This window comes from Pezoporus flaviventris, unplaced genomic scaffold (genome assembly GCF_033815535.1).
Source record: "Pezoporus flaviventris isolate CSIRO_AGI_PZ_B2104156 unplaced genomic scaffold, CSIRO_AGI_Pfla_v1 ptg000097l, whole genome shotgun sequence".
NCBI classification, from domain to species: Eukaryota; Metazoa; Chordata; class Aves; order Psittaciformes; family Psittacidae; genus Pezoporus; species Pezoporus flaviventris.
In genome coordinates this window covers 5,995,616-6,011,592 of record NW_026892645.1, presented here as the reverse complement: position 1 = coordinate 6,011,592, position 15,977 = coordinate 5,995,616, and the positions used below count along the sequence as shown (strand labels likewise).

The 15,977-nt window shown below is 44.5% G+C and overlaps 2 protein-coding genes across 4 annotated transcripts; one reads left to right on the top strand and one right to left on the bottom strand.

Moving 5' to 3' along the window:
• Positions 1 to 3,453: 3,453 nt before the first annotated feature.
• Positions 3,454 to 11,639, top strand: PHYHD1 (phytanoyl-CoA dioxygenase domain containing 1). 3 transcript variants are annotated; one of them, XM_061477007.1, is made up of 11 exons: positions 3,455 to 3,675; positions 4,485 to 4,661; positions 5,188 to 5,263; positions 5,384 to 5,431; positions 7,010 to 7,065; positions 7,251 to 7,313; positions 7,410 to 7,431; positions 7,796 to 7,924; positions 9,652 to 9,768; positions 9,915 to 10,041; positions 10,228 to 11,639. In XM_061477007.1, the coding sequence occupies exons 1-11, from the start codon at positions 3,469 to 3,471 to the stop codon at positions 10,271 to 10,273; spliced, it is 1,068 nt and encodes a 355-aa protein (XP_061332991.1). In that variant the 5' UTR covers positions 3,455 to 3,468; the 3' UTR covers positions 10,274 to 11,639. The 3 variants fall into 3 exon arrangements, with proteins under 3 accessions (XP_061332993.1, XP_061332991.1, XP_061332992.1); XM_061477008.1 differs by having other exon boundaries at positions 3,460 to 3,675; positions 4,503 to 4,661; XM_061477009.1 differs by lacking the exon at positions 4,485 to 4,661 and having other exon boundaries at positions 3,454 to 3,675.
• Positions 11,640 to 12,180: 541 nt separating this feature from the next.
• On the bottom strand, positions 12,181 to 15,964 carry DOLK (dolichol kinase). The gene is made up of 2 exons (XM_061476996.1): positions 15,893 to 15,964; positions 12,181 to 14,024 (listed from the first exon to the last, which is right to left on the bottom strand). The coding sequence occupies exon 2, from the start codon at positions 13,917 to 13,919 to the stop codon at positions 12,348 to 12,350; it is 1,572 nt and encodes a 523-aa protein (XP_061332980.1). The 5' UTR covers positions 13,920 to 14,024; positions 15,893 to 15,964; the 3' UTR covers positions 12,181 to 12,347.
• Positions 15,965 to 15,977: the final 13 nt, after the last annotated feature.

Here is a 15,977-nt window from a genome sequence, read left to right as displayed (position 1 = left end):
CAAAAAGTAGATGCGCAGCAAGAGGTCCTGCTCAGTGACAAGCCTGGACTGCCTTACACATTTCACCCTCACTTTAACAAATGGCTGAAGCAGTTCATGTTGCTCAATGTGAGATACTTGGAGCGTTGTCTAAAGTCCTGTAGAAGCTCAGCTGGGTTTTCAAAATGCATATTGTGCTTTCATTCCCTAGGAAAGGGACAGGGACTGAAGTCAATGGAGAAAACTGCCTGTTGCCATAAAAAATGTCTTCAGCCAACTACTGGTAACAAATTACTTGAGTGTTTCCTAGCTCTCTGCCTACCCCCACACACTACTTCAACTGAAAATGCTGTCAGAGAGTGTCCTTCCTGATTGAGCATGTCCATGATGTGGTACAGGGAATCAGCCTTTAACTTTCAAAGGCAGTTTTGAGTTTCTGTGCAGCTCATTGACGGTATGGAAAGGTATGTTTCTTGTGTTTTGGCTTCCCTTGTTTCCTTTGTCTGAGACTGCTTGACCACAGCGACATTGGCCCCACTTGAGGGACAGAAAATGTGAGCAGGCTTCGAGATGGGTGGAAGGTGGTGGTCTGTGATGCTGCTTATCAGCAGCTGATGGGTTTTAATGAAATGCTTGACAGGACTGTACCGAGAAAGGAAAGGACAAAATTCCCTTTGTCATCTAAGGCTCACTTGGACTGCAGCTCCTTCGGCAAAGGATTTACCACCTCTTTGAATAGCTGAGCAAAAGGAAAGAATGAAAGGTATCATCAAAGAAAACTGTTTTTTGCAGGACTTCAATGCAGTGATGGGGAAGGAATACAAGGGTGAAGAACTGATCTGTTGTTGTTGCAAAAAAGACTTTTAACCCTGGTAATTCCAAATTTTCAAAGTAGCTTACTAAAAAGCATAGAGTAAAGATGCAATAGGGGCAGCTGGAACTATATTTGGGTTTGTTCTGGTAAAGCCCTCTATTCCTATTCACCATAAGCTTTTTACATTGCTGACTTTTTTAAAGTAGCTGTCTTGGTTCTACCTGTGGATGAAGGTGAGAATTCTGTTGATGGAAAATTACTGCATTTCTGAGGCTTCTGATAACGTGAAGGAAATGACTGCCATTTCAGGGAAAACAAAAGCATTCAAGTATCTAAGCAATTTTGAATACTAATAAGCTATTTAACACAATTCAATACTAATCATAGTTCCTGTGCTCCTTGTTTCTCATTTAGTGTTCTGTCCCTTGTTGCCAATCGTATCAAAGGCTTCAGGAGAGGTGACAACAGACTTAACTGAAACTTTTCCTTACCTAATAATCCTGGCAGTTCCAACAGCAGCAGTTTCAGTGAGAGTGCCTGAACTGGCAAGCTGGCTTGGCTCCAAGTGGTGTCAATAGGAACACTTATTGAGGAGGAAATGAAGGTAATTGTGCCAGTCAAAAGGGCATTTGGAACACTTGCGCTTTGCTGCAGGGTTGCCCATGTTCCACGTGTCACTGGCTCCTGTACCTTTCATACACACATGGGATGGCCTTTGTCAGCCTCAAATGGAGTTTGCTTGAAGTGCAGTTTTCTGGTGGAGCTGGCAGGAGAAAATGTGGTTTAACTAGTCTGCAAAAGAGCTCTCCAAGGGGGAGGAAAAAGGGGCCATTTCCTAGTTTTGTCCAAGAATTTTCTACCTTCCTTATTTAAGCTTACTGGAAGAGGAGGTATTTACAAAGGTGACATCCTTCACTTTGACTCTTTGGGGGCATTATATGGCAGGGGTGGTTTTCCTCTTGCTGAAAATGTAATTCTAAGCCTCAAAACAGGAACTTGTCTGGAGTGTTGTGAAGATCTGGAGGACTCCTAAGGACAAACACTGATGAATGCTCCTGTAGCTGAGATGGGTTGCCTCTCCTGGTGTATGTAGTCAGTTGTTTTCTGCTACTTGCTGCACTGCGTGCTGCAATCTGCTGTTTGATTTGCTCAAAGCAATCCATAGAACAGGAAAGCTGTGGTTGTCACCGCATGTGAGCTAAATCAGCTTCTGAAGTCATCATGTATGTGTAAGTCGGGGAGTGGAGAAGATGACGTGCTAAATTGCTGCAAAAAGAAATGCCAGGGCATGAGAAGTACAGGACGTTATGAATGACCAAGGTAAGGCAGAGGGACTGAGGAGTGGCACGGGAGTGTGTGTAGAAGGCATGTTTCTCCAGGGTTGCTACATGCCAGTGAGGGGTGAGGTGGGTGCTCACCAGACTGAGTTACAGGCAAGGTTCTTATCCATCGCTTACATGTCTTCCTAAAAACCATTTTGGCTCCATCACCTGCTGGGGGTCTGTTAACAGGAAGGAAGAACTACTTGATTATGGTTTTGAGTGTTGCTGCGTTGGAGGCTGTTTGTTTCCTTTCCACTTTTGTAGCCCAGTGATCAAAGTCCCTGGCAAAATGTAGCCTTTTAAACTATCCAATTCATATCCTCTTGTGTGCAGAGAAAAGCTTGGAAATAAGCTGTGAATGCTCAAAACCAGAGCTTTTCCAGTGAAAACACTGAATTCCCCTTCTGCGGGGGTGTGTGTGTGTGTGAAGGAAAAATACTTGAACAAGATACTGAGGGATTTTTATCTGGAGTTGATACCCTCACAGAATAGAGAACTTCATTTTTTCAAGCAGCATCTCTTAAGATGGATTTGCAGTCGCTTGCAAATATATTTGAAAGTAAACATCTTCCCATGTGCATTTTGCACTCCATTTTGCTAGGTTTTCTTCTGGGTGATGCCTAAAACTGCCCCCATGATGTTATTTTATTGTGGAGTGCCGCTTAAAGGATGCTTTTTGAGTTTCCTGCAAAAGTCAAAGAGAAAAACTTTCCCCATGGATTCCTGTGCCTTGGGAAGGATGTGTTGGTGGGGAGCGCCACCGCTGGGCTGGCATCTGTTCTTCACTCTCCTGCTTTTTAAACCTAACTTCGGCGTTTTCTCTCTGTGCTTTGGGCTGTGGCTTTGGGTTTACTGATTTACACGCACATTTGGAGCTGCGGGAGGGTGAACTGAGCAAGTGAAGGTCTAAATGGCCAAAGAGTGGCTGTGAGTGAAGATAGCAGAGATATTCCCTGTGAGTGCTGCCAAACCCTCAGTCAAAACTCTTTAGCTTCAACACCCTTTAGGCTGACACTTGTCATCTCTTGGCTTGCTGGAATCCCTCTTAGGTGAGCATGCTGAAGCGCAGGCAGGACTCGCTGACCGAGCAGAAAAGGACACTGTAAGAAGCCTGAATTGGTACTTTAAATGTGTTTAAAACCTTTTAACTCTTTTCGTCCCACTTGAATCTTCTTTTACCTTCCTTATGTTATTTTACCACTGCATTTACCATTGTAACTGCTCTACTCTTAAAGTGGAGTTAAGAAGCGAATCAAGTTTGTGACTGCATCTGAGCAGAATTTGTTTGCACTTTGTGTCAGCACCAAGAGCCAAAGCAAAACCCCAAATGTCCCCCACCAGGAACGGTCAGACATGGGACAGAATTCCTTGAGAGGCAGCTCCGCCGGCTGCGCAACAGCCTGGCTGCCCAGTGCTTGCTTTTATCACATGCTGGGACAAGAATCACGTGAAGAGGCGGGGAGTCAGCCCTGCAGAGCCTGGTGGTATTGTGGTTTGCTGGTGGGATCCTGGGAGCCTCTGCCCCTGATGGCATTTGTGAGCCAGCATCAGATCCAAAAGGTAAGGGACTGCACCCTGGGGAAGGAGCGTGTCTGTGCGCAGGCAGGTGACAATACCTGTAAGACATGGTCACCACTAGTTAACCTGTGGCCAGGTCTAGCAAAGATCTGCTTTACAAATGCTCTATATTCTTCCCAGCTTCTTGCATTACATCCATTTTGAGTGTGTGAGGACCCTGCCTCACAGGGTGGATACAAACTCTTCCAGAGGGCAGCTTGTCCCACAGAGGTCTTGGAGGAATTTCTCCTGTGCCCTGCTGTCTCTGCTGCTCAGATCTCAGCCGTGAACTCGAAATCTGCCTGCCAAAGGATAATCTCTAGGGTATTCTATATAAAGAAACAGTAGTGCCAACAGAGTTCACTTTGTTTTGTAAGGCACTGTGTAGTCAACCATGAGAAATTACCCAGGGATTATTCCCTTAGAGAAAGCAACGCTTTCCAGCTTGTAAAGGAATCTCTCTTTTATTTGGCATACAGGTGTGACTGCTCTGTTCGTGCTAGCAGGTGTTGTAATTAAATAGTTGCTGGCTGCACATCTTAAACCACAATGGCTCTAGCCATGATACCTTCCCTGCTTTGTGAACTGAGGAGCCGAGATACGTTGTGCTTAACTGCATAGAGTCTGAGCCTGGTAATGAACAATCTTTTTTACAACAGAAACCCCTCCTGAAACTGAAACTTAAAAGCGTGTTGTGCAGCTGCAGAGCTGAACCTGGGTTGGTTTTCACACTGAGCTGAGGCACAGCAAAGAGCCACAACTGTTTTCTCTTGCTCTGTGCTGCTTCTCCAGCATGCTCAGGAGGAAAGTAGTCACCCCATCTCTTCCAGTTCCACGAGGATGGCTTCCTTGTCCTAGAGCATTTTTTCACCGCAGAGGAGTGTGACAGCATGAGGAACCAGATTCAGAGGATCATAGAGGAGATGGAAGTGCCACCGCACTGCCGCACTGAGTTCTCCACCAAGGAAAAGGAGCAGCTCCAGGCACAGGTACCAAGGAGGGCAGGGCAGTCCCCATTGGAGCATTGGAAAAAAAAGAAGGGAAAAGGCAAACTGCTGCTCAGGATTCACTCTGGGGGAGCAGGACTCTTTCTTCTAACTGAATGTAACACTGGGGGAGGCATTTGCTCTCCTGATTTCTATATATTTGGTGGTGAACTTACTGGATGGCAAAGGAGGGGGGAGGATGTGTGCTTCCAGCCCTCACAACTAGCCACATGCAGCTCTCACAGATCACTTTGTGCTTGTTTTGCTGACAGAACATAGGTTCTTTTCTGGGCAGCCAGCAAAAGAAAAACAAGGGTAGCCTCAATGTGAGAGGTTCTTGTAAAGTCCTAATCAATGCCACGACATTTAGCATTGTGGTAAGCCTTTTTATGAGTGATTTTATTGACTGTGCTTTGTTTATGCTGCGTCTTGATGGGATGAAGATGCAGGTGAGTATAAATGCTTTGATCGAAGGCTCATTTGTGTTTTTACAAGAACACAATCTTTACTGGGCTCTTATCCCTGGCAGGGTAGCTCGGATTATTTCCTAACCAGTGGAGACAAGATTAGATTCTTCTTTGAGAAAGGTGTTTTGGATGAGAGAGGTAAGCCCTGTTAGCCACAGGGAGGGAACACAAGTTGGAGTGAGGGTTTGGGGCCAGTTTCCAGCTCTAGGGATGATTCCTGCTCTGCAAACAATTTTAAATTCTACTTTTGTTTCATAGGTAACTTTCTGATTCCAAAGGAGAAATCTGTCAGCAAGATTGGCCACGGTATGTTTAAAGGATGGGGTTCCGAGAGGGACAGAGAAGAGGGAAGTGGTTTTCAGATATGAGGCTTTCATCATAATAACCCTGGCCATCTGAGTTAAAACCTTTCTGAGCAGGGAAGTGACTTCCTCCCTCTTCTGTGGCTTCTTTGTGCCTCCTGGGAACAACTGCATCAAACACCACAAACCTCACCCCCCTCTTACCATTGTGGCCACGCAGCTCCTGTCTTTGCAACCCAGGGCTGGTTTACTCTGGGTTTCTGTGTTAAATTCTCCAATGTGATTTCTACACATCACTGCTTTTCCCCACATCACTCTGTCACTGTCTCTGTAGTTCTCTGTGTTGCCCCTCACTCTCTGCTGTCAAAAGACTTAGAAATATCCTATTATGATCCTTTCCAGGAGAACTCTTTTAAGAGGTTTTTCAGCTGTGCATAGCTCAGGGTCACTGACATGTGAAAGTCTGGACTTCAGCCCTTGTCCCTTTTATGTAAGACATTGCTCTGAAAGATTTACTAAGACTCGCATTCAGTACAGTTCCAACTGTCTTCTGTGGCCTGTGCAGTGGTGGGTTGTAAACACTGAAGCTGTCCTCCCCCCTTTGGTGTCACCAGGACCTTTTCTTCACCTTTACTGGTTTCAGTTTAACCTATTTCCTCTCTCCCTACTACTGAACTTGCGTTCTGATCCCTTTTTGTTTTCAAACAGTACACGGAAAATGAGAGCAGAATTCACACATCTCCTAATGCACGAACCTTGTTCAGGTTAAACGTGACTGAACTTGGAAGTTCAGTACTGAGAGTTCTTGGTCCTTTGGTTTTCTCAGAAAAAAACACTCCCCTTCCCAGGCCCTGCCATTCCCTTAGACTTCAGCTTTTCTCCAGGGGAAGTGAGAACAACTGTAGATGCTTGCTGACTCAGCAACTTAACCATTCAAAAGGCTTCTCTAGACTCATTTTCTGTCGTGACTGCATTTGATTGACTTCGGCCTCATCCCTTGCTCAGGAGCAGCCCCTGCTGGACCCGCTTGTGTGTCCTTGTGGCAAATACAGTCGGGATGAGGTGGAGGCGTGATCCCAAGGTTTTGCTTTAGGGTTTTGTCACAGCTGGGCTGTAGCAAGCATCTATATGCAAACAGCTCTGACCTGTGGGCTACAAGGGTTAAAGGGCATCAAAGCTGAGCCTTAGCTCTTTTTTTATAGCGATTACTTTCTTTGGTAGGTTTTAAGAACTGTGTTTCTTAAAGCGTGATTTCACCCTCAGGGTCATATATACTGGTTGTCATGTTAGAATTTGCATAATATAATGCTTAATCCCATAACAGTCAGGTTTTATTCACTGCTGTATACTATTCTTACATGGCTGCAGTTTGTGGCCAGTGAGTGATTATATTTTTGGTCTTTCTACAAGTGTCATACCACCTGAGGTGTGATAAGCCATGTATAACAACTCTTAGGAGGGATGAAAGTTGCTGGCTGCACTTTATCTTGCTTGGCTGTCAGCCCTGCAACTCATCCACTGTGAGCTGCCAAGTCCCTTCAGTTAATGAAACCTTCAGTCTGAGCCTTTTATTTCCCCTCAGCTTTACATGCTTATGATCCTGTCTTCAAGCAAGTCACCCACTCCTCCAAGGTGCAGGTGAGCTGTTACTGTTTCCTAGAATGGTCTCTGTGTGTGTGTGAATAAACGATGGAGCAGTGAATTTTCTTGACTCCCAAGGATAGTAATTTTGTCTGTGAAAGAAAATGTAAGTATCTTCAAAGAAGAAGGCTTTAAAGTGTGCAGGAAACAGCAAAGGTAAATCTTGGAAAGTTTTCTTGCAGGAATTGGGAAGAAAATTAGGCCTTGAGAGACCAGTAGTTGTGCAAAGCATGTATATCTTCAAGGTACAGTAATTCAAGTTGTCTTGTCACTCAAGAAATAAGACCCTGTTAGGTGGGAAGCTGTGAAACTCTTCACACATCACCTTTCTTTCCTTGCAGCAACCTGGCATTGGTGGTGAAGGTAAGACTTGTATTGTCTCTATATCACACTGAAGATAATACTGCTTTAGGAAAGGAAAATCACCAGGAAAAATGCTCAGAATCAGGCTTAAGCCCGTGAGGTTTGCGGTCCAAATCTTCTTACAACGATTAAAAAGCATCCGTGTTTTATGAAGTGTTTCCACATCATATGCAGCTTGAACAAAGAGCTACTTTTACATTTCTAGCAGGCTGAAAGGTGGTATTTCTATGACAGACCTAATGTGTATGATAGATGGGTGGGCAGGGTAGGTCAAGAATTCAGGGAGATGCAAGCCTGTTGTCCTTCTAACGGCACTGAATTCCTCAGGCATTAAAGGACTCTTAATGCCTGTCTCTTGTTGCAGTGACACCACACCAGGATGCCACCTTCCTGTACACAGAGCCCCTGGGCAGGATCCTGGGGTTCTGGATCGCCCTGGAGGATGCCACACAGGAGAATGGATGCTTGTGGTTCATTCCTGGCTCTCACACCAGTAAGAGTTGTAGTGTTTTGTGGGTGCTGTGAAACACATGCCATCTCCTTGCTAAAGAGTGGAGGGTGACGCAGACTGTGTTATGGTCTCTGCATTGCACAGTGCCTGCAGAAGCACATTATGTCCTTGTTTGTTGAAAGAACAACTTTATTTACTACAAAGATCTCCTCCTGTGCTGTTGTCAAATCTACAGACATGTTTTTCAGCAGGTTATGAGCTCCTTCACTTTGCTCTGGGCCACTAGTCCCCCAGATGAGTCTAATATCATAGAATCATAGAATAGTTAGGGGTTGGAAAGGACCTTAAGATCATCAAGTTCCAACCCGCCTGCCATGGGCAGGGACACCTCACACTAAATCATATCACCCAAGGCCTCGTCCAACCTGGTCTTGAACACTGCCAGGGATGGAGCATTCACAACCTCCCTGGGCAACCCATTCCAGTGCCTCACCACCCTAACAGGAAAGAATTTCCTCCTTATATCCAATCTAAACTTCCCCTGTTTAATTTTGAACCCGTTACCCCTTGTCCTGTCACTACAGGCCCTAATAGAAGAGTCCCTCCCCAGCATCCCTATATAACAATATTTTTTAACCAAAAAAAGGTGCTGCCCATGCCTGACACTGTGTTTAGTTTTAAGTTGATATTTAGCCTAGAAACAAAGAAATCAGGGCACTGGGAAAGGAAGGACAGTCATCCTGATCATTTATTTAAGCCAGAATCTGTAAAGGTGAGGCCCATTAAAACTGCTCCTGTATCTTTTCACCTGCTAGGCCACTGAATGTTAAGACTTTAATGTAAAGAAGGTCTTAACCTACAGGGCTCTTTTTCCCCTGTAGTGAAACACGTCATTGCAATATGTTGGTGCTCTGTCCTCAATTTTGATTGTAGTTCACCAAGTTTGATCTGGACTGCAAATGGTAATAATCTTCTTTTTGCCTTCTAGAGTAGGGATACACTGAGAAATCATTCTTTCCACCCCGTCCCCCCTTACAAAACTGTTCAGTCCTTACAGCCCGATGTAATGGGAATAAAAATGCTCTTACACACACAACTGTCAAATACTGGTCTGAATTTCAGTGAACAAGGAAAGCCTTCAAGTCTATGCAAGGATCACTTGGACACCATCCAAGCCATTGGCAAACAGTCAGTGTCCTAGGGGAACACACACAAAACCAGACAGCACAGGCTCACGTACTGGTGGTTGTGTCTGATGGCTGTTGCTCTGTGTGTGTAACCACTATTGGGTTATAAGCAGAGTTTTCTGTTTTTCATTGCCTCTAGGGCACACTAATGAGCTTTAAACTGGTGCTCACCTAAGCATTTACTCAGTGAGTGTAATCATAGTGCTCTTAATCTTAAGGTACTCCTCCCTCATGAATTCTGGAGTCAGCTGCCCTCTGATTGCAATTTATGCTCTTACAGAAAGGAGAAATGGACGAAAGGTTGGCTTTGCTGAAGTGTATAACTATTTATGTTCTTAAAGGGCTGTGTTGTAATGCACAGAAAGAGCTAGAAAGGCAAAAAGGCAGCTGTTTCATCAGTTTCTGCCACAGCTGGAAAATTCTAAATCTTTGCTTGATGAAAAAACCCTCCCAAATTACGAAGGAAAAGACTGAATATACTGTAATAATGTTCCTATCATCGCCAGCTGGTGTTCCTTGCGGTGCAGAATATAGCCAGCTGTTTAATTTTGATGTGTGTTTGCTTATTCTGTGGATTTGCAGGAGGAATTACCCGCAGAATGGTCCGTGCAGCTTCAGGTAGCTCAACGTGTGTAGAGTTTGTAGGATCGGATCCGGCCTACGATGACAACCAGTTCATACCTCTGCCTATAAGTAAAGGTACAAACAACCCCCAAACACATCTGCTTTACAGCTCAAGAAATAAGGGAGCTAAAAATGTATTTGAACACTTGCAACTTCCCTCATATTTTAAAGCTAGCACTCACAATGTGAAAAAGAGCAATACAGACGTTTCTTTCAAACAGGAGGACTCATTCTCATCCACGGTGAAGTTGTCCATAAGAGTGAACTGAACAGCTCGGAGTCTTCTCGCCATGCATTCACTTTCCACGTGATGGAAGCTAAAGACACCAGCTGGAGCAAAGAGAACTGGTAAGGTCACCATCCCGACAAGCAGCTGAGGAAAGTAGAGCTTTATCAATGCAACAGCCAGGATAAACTCATTGGTGGTCTTGCATGTCATACAGTTTCTGTTGGCAGTATCTCAGCATTGATTTCACACCCACAGAACTGGAACAATCTCTGAAGTTTGGTTTTTACCTCTTCCTTACTTCCCAGGCTCCAGCCGACTCCTGAACTGCCTTTTCCATCGCTCTACACTTGAAGCTAGTGATTGGCTTTTGGAGACAATAGCTGGTCAATATTCCTTTCTGATCATTCGTTCCCTTTAAATACATCTTTCACTAGGTCAGCTCTTGAGATTAATTTATCCTCTTCTCAGAACAGGGACCCATGACATAGCCAAATACCCCTGCATTAGACAAGTTTCTACTGCAGTGTGAGCCCTATTAGTATAAGAATAGTCATCCAGCCCTTTTGGTAAGGAAATCTCTCCAGTGTTGAGAATGGACCATTAAAGACCTTGACTGGGATCAGTTAAGAAGTGTTTCTTCTTGCAGACACTCCGTATTCCTTTCTGTTGAGGTCAAGAGCTTGTCTAGTGCAATTCTTTGCTGTGTCAATCCCAGCAATGCAGGCGAATGTGTCATGTGAAGACAGCTGACTTTTATCCTTAGGTCTTTGTCCTATTGTTTGAATAACAGTGATTAAAATAATCCTATTGTAGGCAAAATGAAATGGAAAGTCTGCTTCTATAATCAATCTTCTAAGTATTTGTAGTAAACTGTAGCTGAGTGTTTGATCTCTGGGTGTGTTGATTAAAATCTACAGTTCTTAAAGTCATGTTGAAATTATGTGTTATTAACCAAAAACGACTCTGAAGAATCTTTTAACATCCTCAGGAAAAGCAGTATGGAATTTCAAGAGCCCATGGAGGTGTTAAATTGGGCAATGCTGCCTTTCAGCTGTTTGAGTCCTGGTTTGTTGCAGGGACAAACGCAGTATGAGATCCTGGGGCGTATTTTGCTGGCCCAGAGGACTACTTTCACTGCACCCCAGTCCTATTCTCACTCAAGACAGTCTCAGGGCTAGGACTGCAGGACACTATTGTGTGAGGTATCTTGAACTCCCACAAAAGTGTTCGCAAAAGTGAATAAAAGAAGTGTCAGAAGTTAACTTCATCCTGCAAACAGGAATCCTGGAATGCAAATCTTCTGCTTGGATACTTCTCAGGGGAAGGAAAAAGGCAGGGAGGGCATGTGCTCCTGTGTTCTGTTCTAATGGATGCTTGGTGAACTGATGGGAAGATTGTAGGTACAGAAGTGTTTAATACATAAAAATGAATGTGGTTTTTTGGCCATAAAATGGGAGTTACAATTTTTTAATTAAATGGGTTTACTCAGTTTGTTGATAGAAGCATTTTTATAAATGATTTGATGAAACACCTAGCTGAAAAAATGTGCAAGGTAGAAAACTTCAGTAGCATTAGAAAAGTTTATTGACTTTAACAGGTTTTCTGCTTTTGTGATCAACGTGTGATTAGTTTTATCTGTGACTTGGCTTAGTTCTCCTCCCCCTATTGAATATTATTCCAAATGAACTGAGAGATTAAAATCTTGCTAAAGATAAAACATTCTTCTTGCTGCGTAAACTGCCAGGGCTAAAACTACAACCCTCTTGTTAGTACTTCTTGGAATAAACAGTCACTTGCTTTCTCAAACCTCCTCACCCAGCCTGGATAAACTCAGCTATTACAGCTACTGAGTTTGAAGTTCTGTTCGTGCATTGCAGTGCATTAGTGTGGCTCTTGGTGACTGGGTACATTGGGACAGTTGGACTCACTCTGTGTGGCCACCCTCATTATAACACATGCTTTAAATCATGCTTAGACAGAAGGAAGGAATTAACATATTCGGCAATACAATACAGCAGGACTCAGTACAGCAAAAGGTTTTGATTCTGATACAGTACAGACGTGGCAGCACCTGAGAGGTTTGCTTATTCCTTATTTCTTTTGTTCCTCTAATTGACTTACCTCTTCTTCCTCTACTTCTTTTTCCTCTGGACATCCACACTGGATTATTAAACACAGATACTGTTTTTGTCAGTCATGTCTGTGTTCTGGTGGGAACACAAAACAGCCCATGCTGTTTCAAAGGCAATAAACAGAGATCAAACCAAAGCCTTTATTTAAAATTGGTCTTTTCATTTCTCTTTTTAACAGTTTTATCTGCTGTACCAGAAGCAGTGTTCAGATCAGCTTTCAGCTCTTGTTACCGTGCATATTCTATTATCACTTTTCTTTAGAAAGGGAGAAACCTCTGTTCCTGGAAGCACTTCTATGCCATAAACATTATCTGGAGGTAGAGAGGCAACAGAAGGTTGTCAATTTGGGTCGTGTAAGCTTCTAAAAGAGAAACTAAGCTCACAGATGCCAAAATCCAGGCATAGCTGGAGTTCAGATTCACATTACTGTCAAAGATCAGAATAAGAGCCACAGCAATGATCTGAGCAAAAATAGCTGTCATTGTCCCTTCAAAGGTCTTCTTTGTTCCTGGCCATTTGATTTCCCCCATTGTACTGCCAAAAACAGAGGCAATAGTGTCCCCTACCCCTACTGCCAGCACCCCAGAGTAAGGGACTAGTGCTCCTGCCCCGGACAAGGTACCTTTAGGAGCACAAGCTCTGGGAAACAACCATACTGGGAGGGACATACCAAGGAGGAGATAAATATGAGTCAAGATCAGAGGTCCACTGTCTCTTTCATCCAAGAAGAGAGACAACAGATGCCTAAGGGTTTGGCCAAATGGTTTGATCCTGAAGTACCGAATATACTCTAAGAAGATAAACACTGCCAGACACAGTACTGCAGCAACGTAGAGAAGCTGGTGGTCATAAATTAGTCCAGGAACATAAGTAGCTACAACAATGAAATGGAAATATTTCCTGGTTATAGTCGAGGCCTGGTGTTTTTTAGATTCAGATGATCTCTTAGCATTCTGGTAGAAAACTATGCCACATGCGGAAGCAGCCAAAAAGGTCCAGTATACAAGAAGGTAAACTCTTGTCTGTGTCTGAAACAGAAACTGGAGTAGCCAGAACAAAGGGTTCCTCTGTATCAGTCGGTACAGCCAAGGCATGATGACCCCTAAGCCTAGCACTGCTGTCATCATGTGGAAAAACATGGAGGAGATCCATGTACCCGAATCCATGAAAATGAAGAGCACAGTGAAAAAAAGCCCAAGAAGAACAACTCCAACAACTGCTACCAGAAGGAAAAAGTCTATGGGATCACCTCTGCCCTCGACTACATTCAGTGAGCGTTTAATGAGCTGATTGAGAACAAAACTTATACCTCCAAGAACTAGCAATGCTTCTCCAGGCGTAAAACATCGAGGCAACAAGTACAGCAAGATCATACTGAGGTAGACAAAAATTAGCAGCACTTCTAGGACCTCTATCACTTCTGAAACCGTCAAAGAGTGCTTCATGGTATAGATAATTATACTGCCAGCAATACCAGTAAGTATGCACGTGTTGGTTGGCACAGGTTTTGTGATGCCAACCGCTATTACTGACAGGAAGAGAGCAACCAGCATGCCAGTGGAAGCCACGACTATGCCAAAGCGTTCGAAGTACACAATGCCAGCAGCCTTGCACCTCTCCTTCATCACTATCCCCAGCAAGGGGATGACCATGCTAGCTGGTAGGAGGCCACTGTTTGCTGCTGTACGGAACTGGAATACAGCCCCACCCAGCTGGAGCAGACGGTCCCATTTGAACTGGACATAAAAAGCCTGGATGGCAAGGGCGACGGCGCACCAGGAATACCGGTCCCACACCGCTGCATGCACAAAGAGAACGATGACGAACACGATCAGGGATTCCACCAGCACTGGCTTCTTTAACATGATTCCAGTCCAGTGTGGCTCAAGCTGTCAAAATCTTCCTCAGGAGTCCCGATCTGTTCAGTTGTTGTCCATTAGGAAGAATTCCTTTTCATGTTACTGCAATCCCTATCAACAATAAAAAGTACACAAGTGAAGAAATTACTAGAAAAACTAAAGCTTTTGCACAGCTGTTTTGTTCTTAAGTGTCCATTTAAACTGAGCTTCTGTGTCAACTGTCAACACAGGCGAAGAAAGAAAAAGCCAGTGAGGTAACGGCTCAGCCAAAATGGGTGTCTGCCCCCCAAAACTGGAGAAGTCAGCCTAAAGTGACAGAAATGAACCACTGAATGCTGGGCTATTCAGATAGTTGGAAATGTTTCTGTTGCAGTGTCTCTGAATTGCACTGTGAAGTCATAACCATACCCAGAAGGCTTCATTATGGTGGTGTGAATCTGAAATATAGTTAAAAGTTCAAAGGTAATTTTAGAACCTAATTTTGTACGTACTTTTGCCAGTACTTTTACAGAATGTTCCTCCTTTTATTAACTATTTCTCCTTCCACTGCTCTGCAAAAACTCCTGTGTACTTCTGCTACTGGTGTTACGATTGAACAATTCCACTACTGCAGCAGGTGTTTCATAATGCTGCATGGTATTTACAACAGAAGTAGAAAAGAAAACATCACAGTCATGAAAACAAAAATCATTGTCAAAGGGCATACTTTATCTAACTTGGATCTGTTACCAGAACTGTCAAGATAAGCGAAGTCAGAGATTAGCTCCTTCATGGAAGGCTAGAAGTTTATTTGAAGTCCTTGTGTGGGTTTCGTTCAGTGTTGAATGGTGTCACCAGCTTATAAATCTGATCTGAGGGATTTTAGAAGTACTATTACTGGGTAACTATTAAAGTTTGCACTGTCAAACAGACAGTGTGGGTCTGGAGTGTTTGGTTATTTATGACTTTGTACTGAAAACTCTAAATTATTAATAGATAGCTTTCTGGCATCCTCATGTGTATAGCCTGAAGTATTTGCTTGCCAAATGATTTCAATATGCTTACTGTTGCTATGCAGCTAGATCAGGCCAAGTGTAATCTTTCTGCCATCACAATTCATTTTTAAACGGCATGTGAGAGAAGAATTAATCATATAATTAAACAGAACTGGCTCCGGCAATATCTACTGACAACCAATAATGGATTTTGGGTCCCAGTTGTCATTTACTGAGCCCAGGGGAGGGAGAAGCTTAAGGGTTATTTGAGAAGAAGCAGGGTAAATACTACATGCCAGCCAGACTGACAAAGATCTCCCACTCAGTCTGGCAACTTTAAGTTGCAACCCAGCTCTTGCATCAATAATGATACATGACAGCTTCCCCCAGCAGGCAGCCTGCCAGTTCGGCTATAAGACAAGGATGAATTTCACTCCACAAAACGCAAGTCTCCTCTTCTAATGACGCAGGTTTAAAAGCTGCTGACCTGCGAGTTTGCAACACGATGTATTTCACTGCTGAATTATTTCATTTACCTGTTGCAGGTCTCTCCTCCACTCCCTCCTTAGGTAGCGTGAAGCTCCTCAGCACTTCCACACTCAGACATCGAACGGGACTCACTACCCCAGTTTCAAACCGGATTAAGCGTTTTCTGCCTGTTTCGTTATTCGCATCCCGGCTGCAACGTGATCCCAAACGCCCAGCAGCCGCCCCCCTCGCTGCAGCACTTGCCTCCTCCCTTTCTTCCCTGTGTCCTTCCTCCCCTCCCTGTGTCCTCCGCAGCGCCGCGGGCTCCCTTTGCCCTGTCCTTCCGCGCCGCCCTCCTCCTCCTCTCCCCCCAGCCGCAGCATCCCGCAACCCAGCCTTCGCCGCTAAGAAGCCGCGGGGGGACACAGCGGGGACGGCGGCCGCAACACTCCCAGAGGGTGTCGGAGCCGCTACCCGGGTGAGCCCCAGGCCCCGCCGAGGAGCCGCGGCCTCCCCCGACCGCCACCAGGTACCCACCTCGTAGGACGCAGCCATCTTGGCTCTGCCGCCTGTCACATGACCCCGTGGAAGAGGGCGGGAGGCAGAGCGGCGCGGCGGAGGG

Excerpts from the sequence above, each read along its gene's own strand:
- PHYHD1 (XM_061477007.1), top strand. The coding sequence starts at position 3,469 with ATGGGACAGAATTCCTTGAGAGGCAGCTCCGCCGGCTGCGCAACAGCC. Across the intron at positions 7,314-7,409 it reads AAAGCATGTATATCTTCAAG|CAACCTGGCATTGGTGGTGA; the intron begins GTACAGTAATTC and ends CTTTCCTTGCAG. Across the intron at positions 9,769-9,914 it reads ACCTCTGCCTATAAGTAAAG|GAGGACTCATTCTCATCCAC; the intron begins GTACAAACAACC and ends TCTTTCAAACAG.
- DOLK (XM_061476996.1), bottom strand. The coding sequence starts at position 13,919 with ATGTTAAAGAAGCCAGTGCTGGTGGAATCCCTGATCGTGTTCGTCATC.